The sequence below is a fragment of the Gossypium raimondii genome, chromosome 9 (assembly GCF_025698545.1).
Source record: "Gossypium raimondii isolate GPD5lz chromosome 9, ASM2569854v1, whole genome shotgun sequence".
Classification (NCBI taxonomy): Eukaryota; Viridiplantae; Streptophyta; class Magnoliopsida; order Malvales; family Malvaceae; genus Gossypium; species Gossypium raimondii.
The window spans coordinates 39,305,427-39,322,825 of record NC_068573.1 but is presented as its reverse complement, the minus strand read 5'-3'; the positions used below and the strand labels follow the sequence as shown (position 1 = coordinate 39,322,825).

The 17,399-nt window shown below is 34.2% G+C and overlaps 2 protein-coding genes across 3 annotated transcripts; one reads left to right on the top strand and one right to left on the bottom strand.

Annotated features, from left to right (window-relative positions):
- The first annotated feature begins 199 nt into the window (after positions 1 to 199).
- Positions 200 to 1,090, top strand: LOC105797937 (uncharacterized). Its single transcript, XM_012627803.2, has 2 exons — positions 200 to 494; positions 804 to 1,090. Exons 1-2 carry the CDS (start codon positions 210 to 212, stop codon positions 984 to 986), a joined length of 468 nt encoding a protein of 155 aa, XP_012483257.1. The 5' UTR covers positions 200 to 209; the 3' UTR covers positions 987 to 1,090.
- Positions 1,091 to 9,912: 8,822 nt separating this feature from the next.
- On the bottom strand, positions 9,913 to 16,286 carry LOC105799588 (rhomboid-like protein 15). 2 transcript variants are annotated; one of them, XM_012630228.2, is made up of 13 exons: positions 16,085 to 16,286; positions 15,365 to 15,530; positions 13,251 to 13,554; positions 12,847 to 12,879; positions 12,668 to 12,759; positions 12,487 to 12,560; positions 12,078 to 12,172; positions 11,930 to 11,999; positions 11,439 to 11,611; positions 10,933 to 10,990; positions 10,773 to 10,823; positions 10,212 to 10,286; positions 9,913 to 10,128 (listed from the first exon to the last, which is right to left on the bottom strand). In XM_012630228.2, exons 1-13 carry the CDS (start codon positions 16,103 to 16,105, stop codon positions 10,123 to 10,125), a joined length of 1,218 nt encoding a protein of 405 aa, XP_012485682.1. In that variant the 5' UTR covers positions 16,106 to 16,286; the 3' UTR covers positions 9,913 to 10,122. The 2 variants fall into 2 exon arrangements, with proteins under 2 accessions (XP_012485682.1, XP_012485681.1); XM_012630227.2 differs by having other exon boundaries at positions 10,773 to 10,832; positions 16,085 to 16,284.
- Positions 16,287 to 17,399: the final 1,113 nt, after the last annotated feature.

The window sequence follows — 17,399 nt, the reverse complement described above, 5'->3', positions numbered from 1 at the left end:
GTAAAGATATTAAAAGGCGGAGGGGCTAAAAGCGCAATTTACCCCTCCGCATAAAAACACGCGGATCCTGGGTCCGGGTCGGGTCGACACGCGGATCCCACCCTTCCAAACGGTGCCACTTTCAGTAGGCTATATAAGCCAAAATTTAGTTAAAAATTTTCATTTTTCATTCCTTTTTTTTTTTTTTAAACTTCAAAAAGGTTTCAAAAATGCTCTCCCCTTCCTTGTCCTCCGGCCAGGGCTCGGTCATCAGTCAGTCATCGGCCTCCGCATCGACCGCCGATCCGGCTCCGGCACCGCCGTCTGCGGTGGCCGAAAAAGGGGAAATCCCTTATTTGACTCCTCGAAGCCCCCTAAACCCAAATCTGGGCTTGGATTTTTCAGAATATCGGCGAAAACCTCAAAAACGCCGAGGAAACCCTTCGGTTTTCGACCACCGATCCTCCGCGTGGCTCTCTCAAACGCTTCAACGCTGCATCGGAGTTGAAAGACAGGTGATTTCTTTCTTATTATTATTATTTATTTATAATAATACTAAAAAATAAAAAAAAGGTTGCTCGAAACAGTATTAACCTTTGATCTCTTGATCGATATTCACTTTTCTGGTACTTTGTATGCTGTAGAAATAATAGCTTTTTATTGATTTTTTCGGGCCCCTTATTACAGTGTTTTAAGATCGCTTTTATAGCAATCGTGAAACAAGAAGAAAAGAAATAAAATAGAAAGAAATCTTCCAATATCTGCTTGTTTTGATTTCGAGATTTTCTTGCCATATCTACCTTGCTTCTTTCCTTGTTGTGCAGGTACGATCGGGGATGTGGCTCGTGGGGGGACTTCGGCTGCGGCGCGAATGTGGAAAACTGCATAGGGTTTCCCTTGTGCTGGAAACGCTGGGCCTCTATCTTTTTTGTTTTGATTTGGGCCCTTGTAGGCCTGTTTGTAATTTGGGCCCTTTTACCCAGGCCAAAATCGGATATTACACCTAAGATAAAACTGAAGAAGTGGATGTTATAGAAAGAATATAGTGAGAAACACACTCATGAAAAGACTCTTTAAAAGGACGAGTAGAATGAAGATCAAAATTTGTATATGAAAAAATATTCTCTACAAAATCAACATAATGAGAAATATAAATTTTATTTGTGGACGGATCAAACCACTTGTAAGCAACTTGATTTAAAGCATACTCTAAAAAGATACAAGGTCTAGACTTGAGTTCTAACTTTTTTCTAGAATAGAGTTTCAAACAAGGATACGGGGAATCATTATTTAAGATGAAAGTTGGCATCTGATTGATAAAGAAAAGTAGCTGCAAGAAATGCATAATGTAATAGGACCAATTTGCCCGGGCCCAAACCTAAAAATAAACAAAAATAAAACCCAAAAAAATAAAAAAAGTCCAAATTACCAGCCTAAATTACAAACCCAATTACAGCCCAAATAAATTAAAACCCTAAAGCCCAAATGGCCCAAAACCTAAACTAATTTCCCGCCAAAAAAAGACGGACAGAAACCCTAGCTGCATGCCATGTCGGTGCCGCCAGCCTGCTCACGCGCGCTGCCACCGTCGCACGCCACTATCACGCTCGTCTGACACCTGCAAAAAAATTGAATGCAACGAAAGAGAAGTATGCGAGCAACAGTAGCAGTAAATAGCAAATAGACAAATATTAGAAACTAAAAGTTGTATCCGGCTATAAAAGCCTAAATCTCATCTTTGTATTTTTTTTACGAACATTAGAAAATAAAAAACAAAAAAGCAATACTTCAGAGGTGATTCTCTACTTTTTATTTTCGTTTTAAATACTTGTTTGAATATATTTTCGTTTGGTATTTTTATTTTTTTACACACGAAAATATTAAAAATAAAAAAGGAAAAAGAGGCTCATCGGAGGCGCCTCGTGATCGCACCGTCAGAGGACTCATCTCCGTCGTCGGGACTGGATCCAAAAGGGGTCGAGAGTCCTCTTCCTTCGATTTTTTAGGTTAAAAAGGCTTGGCCATCGAACCTATTTTAAAACGGGGGTTATAAACACCCTTTTGCGCAACGCCGGCCACCGGCCACGGCGGCGCAGTGGCGCTGACCATGGCCAACCAAGGGGTGGGCTGAGAGAGACCAAGAGAGACTGAGAGAACTCTCAGATTTTCTGTAACACCCCGATCCGTGTCCGTCGTCGGATTAGAGTTACGAGGCATTACCGATCAAAACCTGACTCAAAAATTTTTTTTTTCACTCAACTACAAAATTTCATTCTATATATAGACATATATATATATATATATTTATTATCACATAACCATTTAAAATCAAACATGCATCTTTAATTAAATTTCATATACTAACCATGTTTCAACAGTTCATCCATATCATTATCATTTACCTAATCAAAATTTAATATCATAAATCAAACATTTATCCAAGCATTTATTTCATTTCGATTTTCTAACTATACTGCATATTACAAACATAGGTAAACTACCCTGTTTGGACAGCTCTTATACATCAGCAATTGAACAGCATGTATATACCAATTTGGACAGCACTTATACACAAAATTTGACAGCATGTATATACAAAATTGGACAGCATTTATTCACCAAAATTGGGCAGCATATATATACCAATTTGGACAGCACTTATACACAAAATTGGACAGCATGTATATACAAAATTGGACAGTATTTATTCACCAAAATTGGGCAGCATATATACCAATTTGGACAGCACTTATACACAAAATTGGACAGCATGTATATACAAAATTGGACAGCATTTATTCACCAAAATTGGGCAGCATATATATACCAGTTTGGACAGCACTTATACACAAAATTTGACAGCATGTATATACAAAATTGGACAGTATTTATTCACCAAAATTGGGCAGCATATATACCAATTTGGACAGCACTTATACACAAAATTGGACAGCATGTATATACAAAATTGGACAGCATTTATTCACCAAAATTGGGCAGCATATATATACCAATTTGGACATCACTTATACACAAAATTGGACAGCATGTATATACAAAATTGGACAGCATTTATTCACCAAAATTGGGCAGCATATATGTAGCAATTTGGACAGCACTTATACACAAAATTGGACAGCATGTATATACAAAATTGGACAGCATTTATTCACCAAAATTGGGCAGCATATATGTAGCAATTTGGACAGCACTTATACACAAAATTGGACAGCATGTATATACAAAATTGGACAGCATTTATTCACCAAAATTGGGCAGCATATATGTAGCAATTTGGACAGCACTTATACACAAAATTTGACAGCATGTATATACAAAATTGGACAGCATTTATTCACCAAAATTGGGCAGCATATATATACCAATTTTAGACCATTAAAGCATATGCATTACTGCCGAATTCAAACCAAAAGAGATAAGCCATTTTCGCATGGCTTTTAAATACATATACACATTGGTTCCAAAATCAATATTTTAACTATGCTATACATGTCATATATTTGAGAACGATTTAGCAAAATACCAAAAGAAAATATCGATAGTGCGACGAGCTTAGCTGACGATCCCCGAACACGTAGCAATCACCAAAATCTATACATCAAAACAATTATCCAACACATTGTAAGCTAATTTAGCTTAGTAAGTTATAAGCAAATAAACTCCACTATTTAAACCGATATCTCAAATAATATTCAACCAATTCATACTACTAAATCATCTTACCTTTAGCTTACCATATCATAAGATAATTATTCACTTATTACTATGATTTAACTAAAATCAATATAATTACATAACCATAAACATTTCTTCAAATTTAATCACAAGACCAAATACATTATGCATTTCCTCATCATGTAATATAAAGAATCATATTATATATATATATGATTCCAAATACAATCACCACATAGGTTTAATACCTACAAAGCTTAACCTTAAAATACAACCATAATGGTTATTACTCAAGAATTACAAGTATTTACTCATTTTAATAATCATGATTTCTCAATAAGACAAGTACTCAATACTAATAGTTATTCGAAAATGTTTAATAAGTTCGCACACTTAGTGTTCACTAATCAAACTCGCACATTTAGTGCTTTGCCATTAAACTCGCACACTTAGTGCTTTACAATTAAACTCGCACACTTAGTGCTTTACAATTAAATTCGCACACTTAGTGTCGAAAGTCAACAACTCAATACATCTTATTTCAATAATTTTATCACTTCATGTATATATATATATATATATATATCATTCAATTCAGCATAATTAGTTAGATACTAAACTGATTTTAAAACGATACAATTATATATATGCTTAATAACTTACCTCGGATGTCGTCGACTAATAGATCGGCTACTCAACTACTTTCGATTTCCCCCGATCTAATTCCGATTTCTTATTTTCTTGATCTAAACATATTCAAATAAATCTCATTTAAAAAAATTTTCATTCAATTTAGTCTAAGAACATATAAATGCAAAAATTACAATTTTTCCCCTAACATTTCACACTTTTTACAATTTAATCCTTTTTGCTCAAAACACAAAATACACAAATTTTGACTACACTCCTTAAGGGCCGAATGTACCTATTGTTCATACAAATCCTCATATTTCATTTATTTCACATTTTAATCCCTCAAAAATTTAATTTCACAATTTAACTCTAATTACTCAATTTCACCAAAACTTCCAATACAAAACATATTAATCTAAAATGTATCTTTCATTATTCATCATCAAACATCACATAACAGAAATGTTCATCAATGGCACAACTCAAAATATTCATCAAAATTAAAAATTCAAACATGGGTCGGATAGTATTTGAAATAACGATCTCAAAAACGTAAAAATGATCAAAAACCGAAACCAACCCGTGCCTTAATTTATCTTTAGAAGTGCCAAACATTCAAAAAGAAACCATGCATGAGTTCTCTTAGACATTCGGCTTTCAAAGATGATAAAAATCATCTTTTCTCAGTTTATTTTAACATATATACATTATAATTATTAAATTACTTAATTAACCTTATTATAAATATATAAAACATATATGTAAAGGACAATGTTGTCATATGTCATCCACTAACTATATTTTGGTCTAATTACATCTTTAGACCTCCCACTTAAAAAGACAACAACAAATAAGTGCTTTTAAAATTTAACCTCTAAATTTTTATTTTACGCGATTAAATCATTTTTTTATCAAATTGAACCTTCAAACGATAAAATTTCCACACGAATTTTTCACACTTATAACTTAACATATAATAAACACTAAAAATAATATAAAATATTTTTCTGACTCGAATTCGTGGTTTCAAAACCACTATATCCGATTAGGGTCAAAATTGGGTTGTTACATTTTTTAGAAAAATGAAGGCTGGAAATTTTTTTTCTCTATTTTTTTGCTATTTATTGGGGTACAATACGGCGCCATTTTGGGCTTAAGCACCAGTGGCCAAAACGACGTCATTTTACATCAGACCCGGGCGTCGACTCAACCCGCAAAGCAGATCCGCGTGTTTTCACTTTGAATGGATTATTTGCGCGCGGAGTCCTTCTGCTTTTGCAACATAGTGCAATCTGGTCCTCGTTGTTTTTATATTTTGGCCGCACAATTTTCTGTTTGTTTTACTTTGGTCCGTGCTAAAACGCTGCGCATGAGGGCTGGGAATATTTCCCAATCGGTCCCCCATTCCTTAAGCGCGTTCTATTTCAGTCCCTAGCAACCCATTTTTATTTATTTGCAATTTAAACCCCGAATTCTGGTTCGATTTCAGTATCATTCCTAATCCATTTAATTTATTTGTTTATTATTTTTATTAAAAAAAACTCTTTTATTATTATTTGTTTTAATTTTTTTATTTATCATTTATTTTAAACTGTTTTACATACTATTTATTTAAATTTTTTATATATGATTCATTTTAAACCATTATATGTACATTATCTTTTAAATTCTTATATATATATATATATATATATATATATTTTAAAACTGTTGTATGTTTATTTATTTATTTATTTTAAACTGTTATTATTATTCATTTTAAGTTTTTATATACTGTTTATTTGAAGCCTTTTATTATTTATTTTGAATTGTTCTTATAAATTATTTACTTTAAATTATTTTTACTTTAAATTGTTTTGCATATTATTTTGTTTTGTTTTCTTTGATTGTTAATATTAGTATTACAAATGATATACATTGTGTGATTATTGTCGTCATGTGATTATTGTCGTCATGTGTACTATAATTAGTTTCTTCGTGCTTTCAGATTATTATCATTCATTAATGTAACATTTTATTCATAAATCGTTATTTCATGTTCTATATTATCATTTCATCTCATTTCGTCACTTCAAAAGTTGCGTTCAATTTTTATATACCCATAATAAATCGTTCTGTTTTATTACAAATAAAATAAATACAACGCGTTAAAGTATTTTACTTGCTATTATTCAAAAAAGGGAAAAGTTTTAAAATGAGGCAATATTTCGCGTTTTAGAGATTCGAGAAATTATACCCTAACTTACGGGGTTTCAATTTTCCCGTTAAACTTAGATAGCAAAATATCCTTTTAAATTTCAAAATATACGAAATTTCAATAAAAATTAAAGGCAAGCTTATTCTCTAAGGTTCCAAATGTCATGTCCTAACTTACGAGATGTGACATTTCGTTACCTCGAGACGAGTAGGTCTTTTAACTTTCTTTTCGATTTATTTAAGTGTTTTTTTAAACAACATTAATAAAAATGGATTGTATTTTAAATTTCCTTTCAAATTTTCAACTTTGGACATTAAGACATTAAGTAATCAATTAGGTACCAATTTTGGGCGTATCGAGGGTGCTAATCCTTCCTCGTGTGTAACCGACTCCCGAACCAGTTTTCTGGGTTTTGTAGACCAAAAAATTATCGTTTTAGTAAATTTAAACTTTTATTAAAATGATTAAATTATGAGGTGATCCGATCACACCTAAATAAAAAAGATTTGTGGCGACTCCCATGTTCGTTTTTGTTTTCAAAATAAAAGTCGACCCCTTTTCAAAAAAAATAGTTTCGACACATGAGACCAAAATTGTGAAGGCATTTTAGCTATATGAAGTAAAGTAAGCCTAGTTTCAACAATATGACGACGACGACAACGACGTTCAGTAGTCTCATTGTGTTCAAGTGTGTAAGGTGGAGTAAGGAAGTAAGAAGTTCCACTAGAAGAAAGATAATCACGAAGATGAGTAAACTCTCCACCATTATCTAAATAAAAAGAAACAATAGACTTTTAGAAGTATCTTTCATCAATAGCTTTAAACTTAGAAAAAATGTCAGAAACTTCAAACTTATATTGTAATGAATATAGCCAAATTGTATTTAGTGTAATAGTAAACAAATATAAGATAATAACGAAAATCATCAATTGAAGAAATATGAGTCGGACCCCAAACATCAGTATAAATAAGATCCAAAGGAAAGGAACTTTTTATCGAACATATAGTAAATGGAAGTTTATGCATTTTATTGCACTTTCAAGAATTGCAAAAGAATTAAAAACAAGACGCATAACTGGAGTGGAGGGATGACCGAGACCACAATGCCAAGGTGACATTTGAGAAGTTTGGATAGAATATGCTAGTGGTGATGAACGCAGCTTAGAAATGTGTAAGGGTTATTTATACAAACCATCCTCAGGTTTTTCAGTTACTAGATGCTCCCCCGTGCAGTAGTCATTCACAACAAATGAGAAAGGTGAGAACTCAACTGTTACAAAATTCGAAGAACACAATTGATAAACAAAAATTGAAGTTTACTTCATATAGCAGGAACACAAAGAACATTAGATAAATGTAAAGGCTTAACACTATGAGTTACTTGCAAGTTATTACCATCATCAATCATAAGATCGTCACCACCTTCATAATCAGAATGAAGAGATAAGTTCTAAATGTCTGTAGTTATGTGATGTGAAGCAACCAAATCAACTAACCAATTCGAAGAACCACTAGAAGTAGGTGAAGAAAAATGTGCTTGAGGAGCAATAGATCCAAAAGATGATGAAGGGGGAACAGTGAGCCATGGAAACACAGCTTGCAACTTACTACATTGTTTAATAGTATGGCTAGGTTTATCACAAAGCTGACAAATAAATCGATTATTGGTCCCTTGAGGAGTAGAATGATGATTGTTTTGTCAAGGGCAGTTGGATCGTTGGTTTTAACCATTACACGAACGAGACACTCGGTTATCAGTCTGGTTGCCATTATTGTTGGTACGACAGGCAAAGTTGGCAGTAACCAGAACAGAAGGGGTAACATCACGTTGGAGAAGATATTCATAATCACATAAAAGCTCATGCAATTCTTGAAAAGTCAATAGTGTCTCTTGTTCGAAGAGTATTTGTATAGGAACGGTATTCTGGTGGAAGATTATGAATAACGTGAAGAGCAGCATCATCCATTGTGATATTAGCGCTTGCAATATTAAGTCTAGTGACTACTTTTTATATGTTGTAAGTAGGCTTCCATGCTTTGAGATCTCTTTTTGGTAGTAGCCAAAGACTCTTTCAAAGAAAGAATCCGAGCACGAGAAGGACATAAACAAATTTTCTGGAGTGTTAGTCCAAACAGCAAAAGAAGTGTCTGCATATAGAACATGAGAGACAACCTCGAGAGAAAGAGAAGCAACCAAAGCACCTCAAATTAGTTGGTCTTGGCGAAGCCAAAAAGTAGTTGGCATAGAGGAAGGTGGTACTATGGCGTATGCTGTAAAATCATATCCAATGCTTTGCCATTATGTATACCATGCCTGATAATTGGAGGGGGTAAACTTGATCGGCGCTTGAGCAGAGGAATTTATTGTAAGGAGTTGTTGCACAAAAGTAGAGTCGGTAGTTGTAATACATCATGTTGATGGTTGAATTTGGGTTGGTAAGAGAGGAAGAGAGGATGCAGTTTGACAGATAGGGTGGGAAAAGATTGATTTGTTTCGTAGGAGGGTTAGAGAGATTGAGAGACTACAATAGTCTTGTCCATGCCTACGAGAGAAAAGAAAAAAAATGTCGTTTGACTTTAGGCTCGTGATACCAGGAAATAGGAAGCTTATGGATTTTGAGTTGTGTTGTGCTTTCGCGTTTCTTGAATATTTTTTGCATTCCAAGTGTACTTTCTCGAGATTTCTCTTCTCTATTTTTTGAAGTTTGTTAGGCTTTTTTGTCTTGCGATAACTTTTACTTTGTTCTCTGTTACCCTTTGGATCGTCTTTGTTTGTCTTTTCCTTTGTTTTCTGCTTGCAAATCTATAAGGGGAAGGGTAAAACAGAGGGGGTGATATCCCTGCTATAAGCGACTGCGCCTCCTGCACCACTAAGGTGGAAGAAATGCGACAGGTTCTCTACTCGAGAGGGCTTGAGGATTCCCATTATCAATATAGGGTTTCCATCAGAAGAGATGAATATCAACTAAGTGACGTGTCCAGCGATGGGAAGGATATATTTTTGCCACTTACGTTTTCACCTCCCCCTTCACCCATGGTTCGTGAAAGTTCTCCATTCATTTGGCGTGGCATCAGGTCAACTATCTCGAGGATCTGGATTCCAACTGGTGGCATTCTTCTTAGAATCAGGGGAGAGAAATCATGCCTTAACAACACTTTTTCACTCAATCAACCAATCACACTATATCAATTTAGCAGATCCCAAATTTGCAAATCTTATCAACACTCGCAGACTCTCAACATCTAGAATCCGTCTCCGTGTCAACAGATCGTGACCTCTTTTATATTCTTTTTAAACAAAGGAAAATATGTGGTTGCTTAAGCTATAGTGCCTAAAACGTATCAATTTTGAGAAGAACACAAGAGTATCGTAGTAAATCAAGGAAAATTGAGAAGACAGGCTATGATTTCAGCAAGGTCATGTATTGCAGAAAGCTTCAAACAGAAGTTTAGTACAATTAGTCCAATTCATAATGTTTCTTTGCTCTTTGTTGGCTCCTGTGGATATGACCACTAATTACAATATGGACACAAGGTGCAAGAACTAAGCCGCTTGAAATCAAGCTCAAGTGGATATTTGTTGTTTAAAAATCGTAAGACCTTACATTTTTTGCAGATCAGCCCTGTAACAAAATCACGATAATCCTCAAAAAATAAGAACGAGAAATACCGATGACTTAAAGAATTACAGCTGTCAAGGGCATACCTGCTGACTCATAAGAATTTCTACAGCCACGTTAAGATCTCCATCGGCAGCTGCTATTGCAACTTCTACTTGTGTCTGAAACAAACCCGATACAATTTTTTTTGTCACTCTCCATGTTGAAACAGAAGTTTGTGCACAGGTATGACAGTGCGTTTTGTGTGTGCCAATGTGCATTAACTTATGTTACACTGCCTCTTCATTTTATTGAAGCACCCATGTCTAACACATACCCAATGCATATTCAGACATAGATATGAAGATACGATTTAAAGATATTCCAAATACATGGAAAACTTGGAAAAATTTGAACATAATCCTGTCAGATGAATACCAATATCCAACATTCACAATCAAGTATAAGTAACATAGCATGCAATCACCAGCTTAATTTTTTTTATATGCAAGTGTCATGGCAATGTAACTATGACATGATTACTGAATCACAAAACTATGTTCCTCAAAGAAGGAACCTATAAGACATATATGTCAGATAAAACAAACATCTTATAGACTTATACTACAGTTGTAAAACATGCAAAATGAAAGGGATATAACAGTTACCCTTTCAAAACCCATTGATAACAGTTTCTGGATTTGTTCCTCAGAAGCTACCTGCGGCATCTAGAAGATATGAAAACCAAACTATCAATCAATGACCTAATTAACCTTAAAAAAATTTCTACACAGAAATAAATACTATTCTTAAATAATAGAAAGTAACCTGAGGAAGTGGATAACCTCCTGCACCAACTGCAACTGCATCATTCACTTGTAACTGCCTGAAAGATGAACAAGAAAAATGTAACGTCTTTTCAATCATATAGAAAAGTAACAGTAATTGAAAAACTAGATTAAATTCAACTACAGTGGCCTAAAGTTTGAAATACAGAGCCCTAAGCAAAAACACAGTTTGCTGATTTCATAACATCTATTAAATACAAACCAAATGGAGTTGGAAAAAGTTCACTTGTGATACACTTGTGGTGGGATGGGGGTTTGGGGACAATTAAGAGACCCGAAAAGATCCTAAAAGTTACAACTAAACCATATAAAATTCCAGAAAGAGATGGTAAGATTTCTAAACCAGAGCATGACATAAGCCAGATTGATATGGGCTAACTTTCAAACTAAAGAGCAAAAGGAAAGGAAAAGGCCTTATCACTAAGACAATTAGAGAACAGTAATTGAAATGAAAACAAAATGAGTGAGAAAAACATTTCCTGATACCTTTCATTTGAAAGCCTCTCCCCAGCAACAGCTGCTGCAATATCTGATGGACTGGTGGGTCTACTATTATCCAAAAGCCTAGCTTGTAAGTTTGAATCTGAATTTACAGCAGTATTTTGAACAGAACCAAGAGTTCTGCCTCTCCCAGGAAATCTGGGATCATCTTGTGCTGGCTGCATGTATTGAGAATGATCACATTAATTTATCTTTGACCAGGCTTTTGGAACTACAGGCTCAAGGGTGCCAGTGCCACAGTTCAAGATAAAGCACAAAACTAATTCGGGAATATCATTGTTTCATTTTCTTCGTAGTTGCATTCCACGATGAAATGATTCACGAAACAACATACTTAAAGACATTTATGCAAAAAAAAAATGCAAGGGTTAAAACTTAGAAGCAGCCACCACATGAAAATATAATATAGAGCACAAAGTTCTTGGCCAAGAAAAAGAAAAACACAAACAATCATCCAAATATGATTGAATCAAAACCTGAGCTGTTGTCCCCCTCTGCGGCATCCACGAAGACAAGTTTCTCCAAATGTTTCCAGAAAATAGTGCACTGTTTAACAAAATTCACCAGATAACAATCCCAAAAGAAGGAAGGAAAGCAGGCTTGATTAAGGTAAGAAAAATATACCCGGAGGATGAATTTTGAGCAGTATAAGTGGGGATGTAAGCTGAAGGGTTTCCACCACTGCATAAAATAAATTTAGGCCGCCTCACACAGCTTGCCTGAAGAGGTTTGCACAGCCATATATCATATTAATCATAAAATCACTTTTGAAAACTAAGAAAATATTCCAATTATCATGTTTAAGTAAATATCTAACTGGTGTTGCAGAAGATCATCTAACAAGGATAAACAACAATTGACATTTCACAGTTCCTTATCAGTAATTCAACATTGAGTTGAAAAGTACATTGTTGATGTCAGATACAATTAGTGAGATCCTAACCAGACTAAAAGCTAATGCAGATAAGCAACTGGAAAGGCACAGTAAAGAAAAATCTACTATTATTATCAGCCAGTTCATCAGAATACTTACAAGCCATGATGAGGACTCAATGGCAGTGTAAAAGGATGGTCCAGGAATAAGGAAGTTGAATAAGCCAAAGGTATCTGAAAAAGTTGACAAACATATTTTTTCAAGCTTCAACCAAATTTATCACATGATTTGCAGAAAGTATAATGATGGAAAGGTGAATTTTCAAAAATAAATGACATACATGCAAAGCCAGACAAAATGCCACAGAGGTGTCCAAGTAACGAGACATTTGTCATAAGCAGCTGGAATACTACCAATAAGATGAATGCATACCTGAAACAAATATTGCGTTATATTAGATAGCACAGAACATTAAAGGAAATAGGAGATGCCAAACACTACAGAGGCAACTGCATTTACCATTTAGCAGGAACATTGAAAAGACCAAACACACTGCAAGGAAAAGGAAGTCATGAATCAGTCAAAGAACCACCAACCATTATATTGAACCAAACAAGCAAAACCTTAGCACCAAGATTCTGAAGATGCAAGAGACAAATATTTAATATTCATCTGTATCATGCACATAGTTCATGCATTGCATGTAAATGCAGCAAGGTTCTCAGTATGTAGGAACAAACTACTTATCATGCATCTGCCACTAGCACATACTTTGCATGTACACTAACATATCTTAATAGTAGGCAGAAAAATCGACATGATTTTCCAATAAAGGGTTAAAACAAATTTAAAAAATGAAAAAGAAGAATCAAAGAATAGCAAAAATAGTCAGGAACAATTGTTCCATGGTGTCTGAAACTAACCTCCTAGACTGAACTCCGCTCAGACTTGTCTCTATAACAATCATAGAAAATAAGATTCCAGAGAAGCCTATTGCACACTCATTCATGAGATGCTCAAAAGGATGGAAAGGATTATGGGCTACCACCAATGCAATGATGAGATGAAATATAGCATTGCTTGTTGCTAGCAAAATTATTGTGTATAACATTCGAATAGATCCCATGATTCTCTCCAGTTCAGAGCCCAAAGGAACCAAAGCCAACATGTTGAACAAAACATGTAACAGCGAACCATGAAAAATAATGGAAGTGTATATCCGGTAAACTGCAACAAGAATAAATTGAGAATTATAACATTTTTCAGAGGACAGGATAAGCATCAAATATAGCGGCAAAAGAGAAAAAATGCAAATGATATGTATTCTTTTCGTCAATAAATTGCTGACATGAATACCTCAGCTTGGGAACCAAGTTAAATGTAAATCCAACTAGAAAATGACCAAAATTAGCATCTGTTGCGATTATGGATATTAGGGGATTCCCAAATCCCGTTATATCATATCTCATAGAATCAAGAACTAAATAGGATATTGTGTTTATGATTTTAAGAGATACGATAAAGGAAAATCTGGTAATTCAAGATCAAGGACTTTGGAAAGCTCTAGTGTTTTCTAGGGATGGAAGTAGCACACTCAAAGAATGAAATCATTGTTTCTCAAAGAAAGTACGTACTTGATCTGTTAAAAGAAACAGGAATGCTCAGATGTAAATTGGCAACTACTCCAATGGATACGAGTCAAAAATTGAAGTCTAATGAAAGTAATCCAATTGACAAAAGAATATATCAGAGGCTTGCTGGAAATTTGATATATGTGTCACACACAAGACCTGATATTGCTTTTTCAGTTAGTGCTGTGAGCCAATTCATGAATGATCCGCAAGAAGAACACATGGAAGCAGTCTATAGAATTCTAAGGTCCTTAAAGATGATTCATGGAAAAGGCCTCTACTTCAAGAGGAATACCAGCCGAGACATCGAAGTTTTTACTGATGCAGATTGGGTAGGCTCAGTAAAAGATTGACGGCCAACTTCTAGATATTGTACTTTTGCCTGGGGGAATCTAGTCACCTGGTGAAGCAAGAAACAAGCTATAGCATCCAGAAGTAGTGTCGAGGCAGAATTTAGATCAATGGCACATGGAATATGTGAAGGAATATGGCTTGAAAGGGTCCTAAGGGAATTAAAGGTTGAAATCAGCAATCCCATGAAGATGTTTTGTGACAATCAATCATCTATCAAAATTGCAAAGAATCCCGTACATCATGATAGGAGTTAGGACCAAGCACATAGAGATCAATCATAATTTTATAAAGGAGAAAATAGAAAAAGTGAGGATCAAATTACTCTATATTCCTACATCAACTCAAGTGGCTGATATCTTAACAAAGGTGCTTCCAAGAAACACATTCGAGATTCTCAATTCCAAGCTCAGCTTATACAACATCTACAACCCAGCTTGAGGGGGGTGTTGCATTATGGATATTAGGGGATTCCCAAATCCCATAATATCATATCTCATAGAATCAAGAATTAAATAGGATATCGTGTTTATGGATATTAGGGGATTCCCTTCCTCTATGTACTATAATAAGGCTGTTTCTGTAGAAAATTCAGAAATAAAGAATTATATTCATTCTCTTGGCCTTCTTCTCTCTATTTCTTTATAATGCCATACATTCTGGAACGCAAGGCCTATACAGCCTAGACAAGACTGCTGAAAAGAATGCTAATTAACAGAGGTCCTCCAGGCGTGTTAAACACCAATTTCACTGAAACTACGACAAGCTTCGCCTAAATCATGGTCAGGGAATCAGCAAGCACAGCTTTCTAGTGGACTCATAAAATTTCTCAGAGATCAACTAATACATTGCTCCCAGACATTTACTCTTGATTATAGAATTTTAAATTAGAATGATACTGCATCTCAAAGATGTTTCATATGCACCGCCACAAAAAATGGAAGTAAATATTACATCAAAATTCTCAGCACAACAAAACAGGGAAGCTCATTAATGTAATACCCATCCTATATTTTTATCTATCACAACAAATGGATTACATTAAAAGAACATACCTTGAAAATGCGATACAATAGCCTCTGGCAAGAAGCATACTTCATAAAAGGAGTCATATCCAACCAAAAGGCAAATGAGGTAAATAACCCCGCAAACAATAACCACGGCTGATGTAAGGAAGGGAATACTATCCCACCATTGCCCAGCTCTAGTTTGCAGTCCTGCCTGTGCACCAAAATCATAATCAAAATAAAATTCACTCTTTTTTTACTAATCACATCAAACTCGTACAAGGAATCAAACTTACGCTCTCTATTGCTAATCAGAGAAACCAAACAAAATCAATGTAGTTAAAAAAATCCAGCATTCTAAAGCAACCGCCTAATTTTGAACCCAATTAATTCACAACATATCGTTCTTCGGTTTTAATTCTTTTAAATGAATGAAACAAGCAACGAAAACAAGACTAAGAAGCTAATTGTAAAGATCTGCTTAAATTAATTATCCACCGAATTAATATCACTTCAAACAATCACTAAAAGTTCAATCCCGTGTTCTGTTTCTCCAGCGAAAGAAAGAGCAAAACAAAACAGCAGCAACCTCAACTGAAATTAGTATATTTAACCGCAGTCAACTGAATTCAATGGAACTTCAAGAATTTCTCAGATTCATTAAGCTTTTCCAAGCTCTTTTCCGCTTCTTCCATTTCCTTAGAAACAAACAAACAAAACCCTAGAAAGAGAGACAGAAAAATGGAAGAAATGTGGATCTGAGCTTACCTCTGAAACAATGTTAGGCATTGTTTTTTTCGTTTAGACGTAAAAAACAAGTTGAAATTTCTTCCTTTGTGAGACTGATGACTTCGTCTGAGAAATAAAGCCAAAAATAAGCTTCTTGAAACTACCAAAACTGGTAGCAAATAGGAAGGCTTTGGAGTTACGAGATCGAGTCCTGCCTCATTTTTTCTGAAATTCGGGTTTGGATTTTGGGTTGATCCGAATCCGTATTAGTAACTTTCAACCAACCGACTTAAGGGCGTGTTTGGATGCTTTTTGTTTATGTGTCCGGCTGCATCGTTTTCTTACATTCACTTTCTTTCCAATCCGACAATCATCGTTTAGTCCATGATGTCCATCCATGTCCGGTCTAGTATTCTTACGATATTAAATTATTAATTAAATAATTTATCTAACTCAATCCTGATTCCATTATGATTACTACAGAATTTATGAATAAACTTATTTAATTATCACAATGAAATTAAATTACAATAACAACATAAAACTTAGTTTTAAGACTTAATTATTTAATTTATTCATCTAATTAAATAATTTAAGTCATCTATTGCCTTCTTGAGAAAATACATTTACTACAAATAATAATTTATGCAATTTATTTTACATTTGTTTGTTCATTCAAAGTTCTTATTAAGCAATTCATTTAGAATAATAATGGAGTAACAAAGGGTTGATTGGAAACATATAATTATGGTTAAAATAGTTTCTAATTAAATCCGACTCTTCATCTAATAATTATAAAGCATTTAGTCATGAAGTTAATCCATTAAAATATCATGACTAAACTCCTCGTTACATACCATTTCTTAAATTACTTAAATTAAACTCTATTCCAATGGCATTGACATATGTGTTACCCTAGTAGAATATCTACGATCCCTTTAGGTTAAATTTGCTCACCAAATCTGATCAATTTTTGTCTCAAAGTAACCATTGTATCTTTCATAATAAAATTGATCATTACCTATACCACTAATGATTAAACCATTTGTCCTAAATCAAATAACATGTTCCATTTCCATAATCATATAATACCATTTACTCTTTATCGAGCTATGATTTCCACTATCATGAGCGAAGTCGAGTGATGCATAAATTATATACCAAACATATCAACTTTCAATTCACTACTTTGAGAGTCCATGTTTTCATTATATTAGAATACATAAATCATACACACATGGTCATTTCACTTAAGTTTTAGGTAAGTCACATTACTAATGTCACAAATGAATTATTAATCCATAAACGGTCATGTTATAGACGATATAATAATCCTAAAATGAGGCATTTGTTC

Bases quoted from the DNA above. Each gene is read 5' to 3' on its own strand.
- LOC105797937 (XM_012627803.2), top strand. From the start codon at position 210: ATGCTCTCCCCTTCCTTGTCCTCCGGCCAGGGCTCGGTCATCAGTCAG. The intron at 495-803 runs GTGATTTCTTTC...CTTGTTGTGCAG, and splicing joins GCATCGGAGTTGAAAGACAG to GTACGATCGGGGATGTGGCT.
- LOC105799588 (XM_012630227.2), bottom strand. From the start codon at position 16,105: ATGCCTAACATTGTTTCAGAG. The intron at 12,000-12,077 runs GTATATTTTTCT...TTTGTTAAACAG, and splicing joins GCTCAAAATTCATCCTCCGG to TGCACTATTTTCTGGAAACA. The intron at 10,287-10,772 runs GTAACTGTTATA...GGTTTGTTTCAG, and splicing joins TATCAATGGGTTTTGAAAGG to ACACAAGTAGAAGTTGCAAT.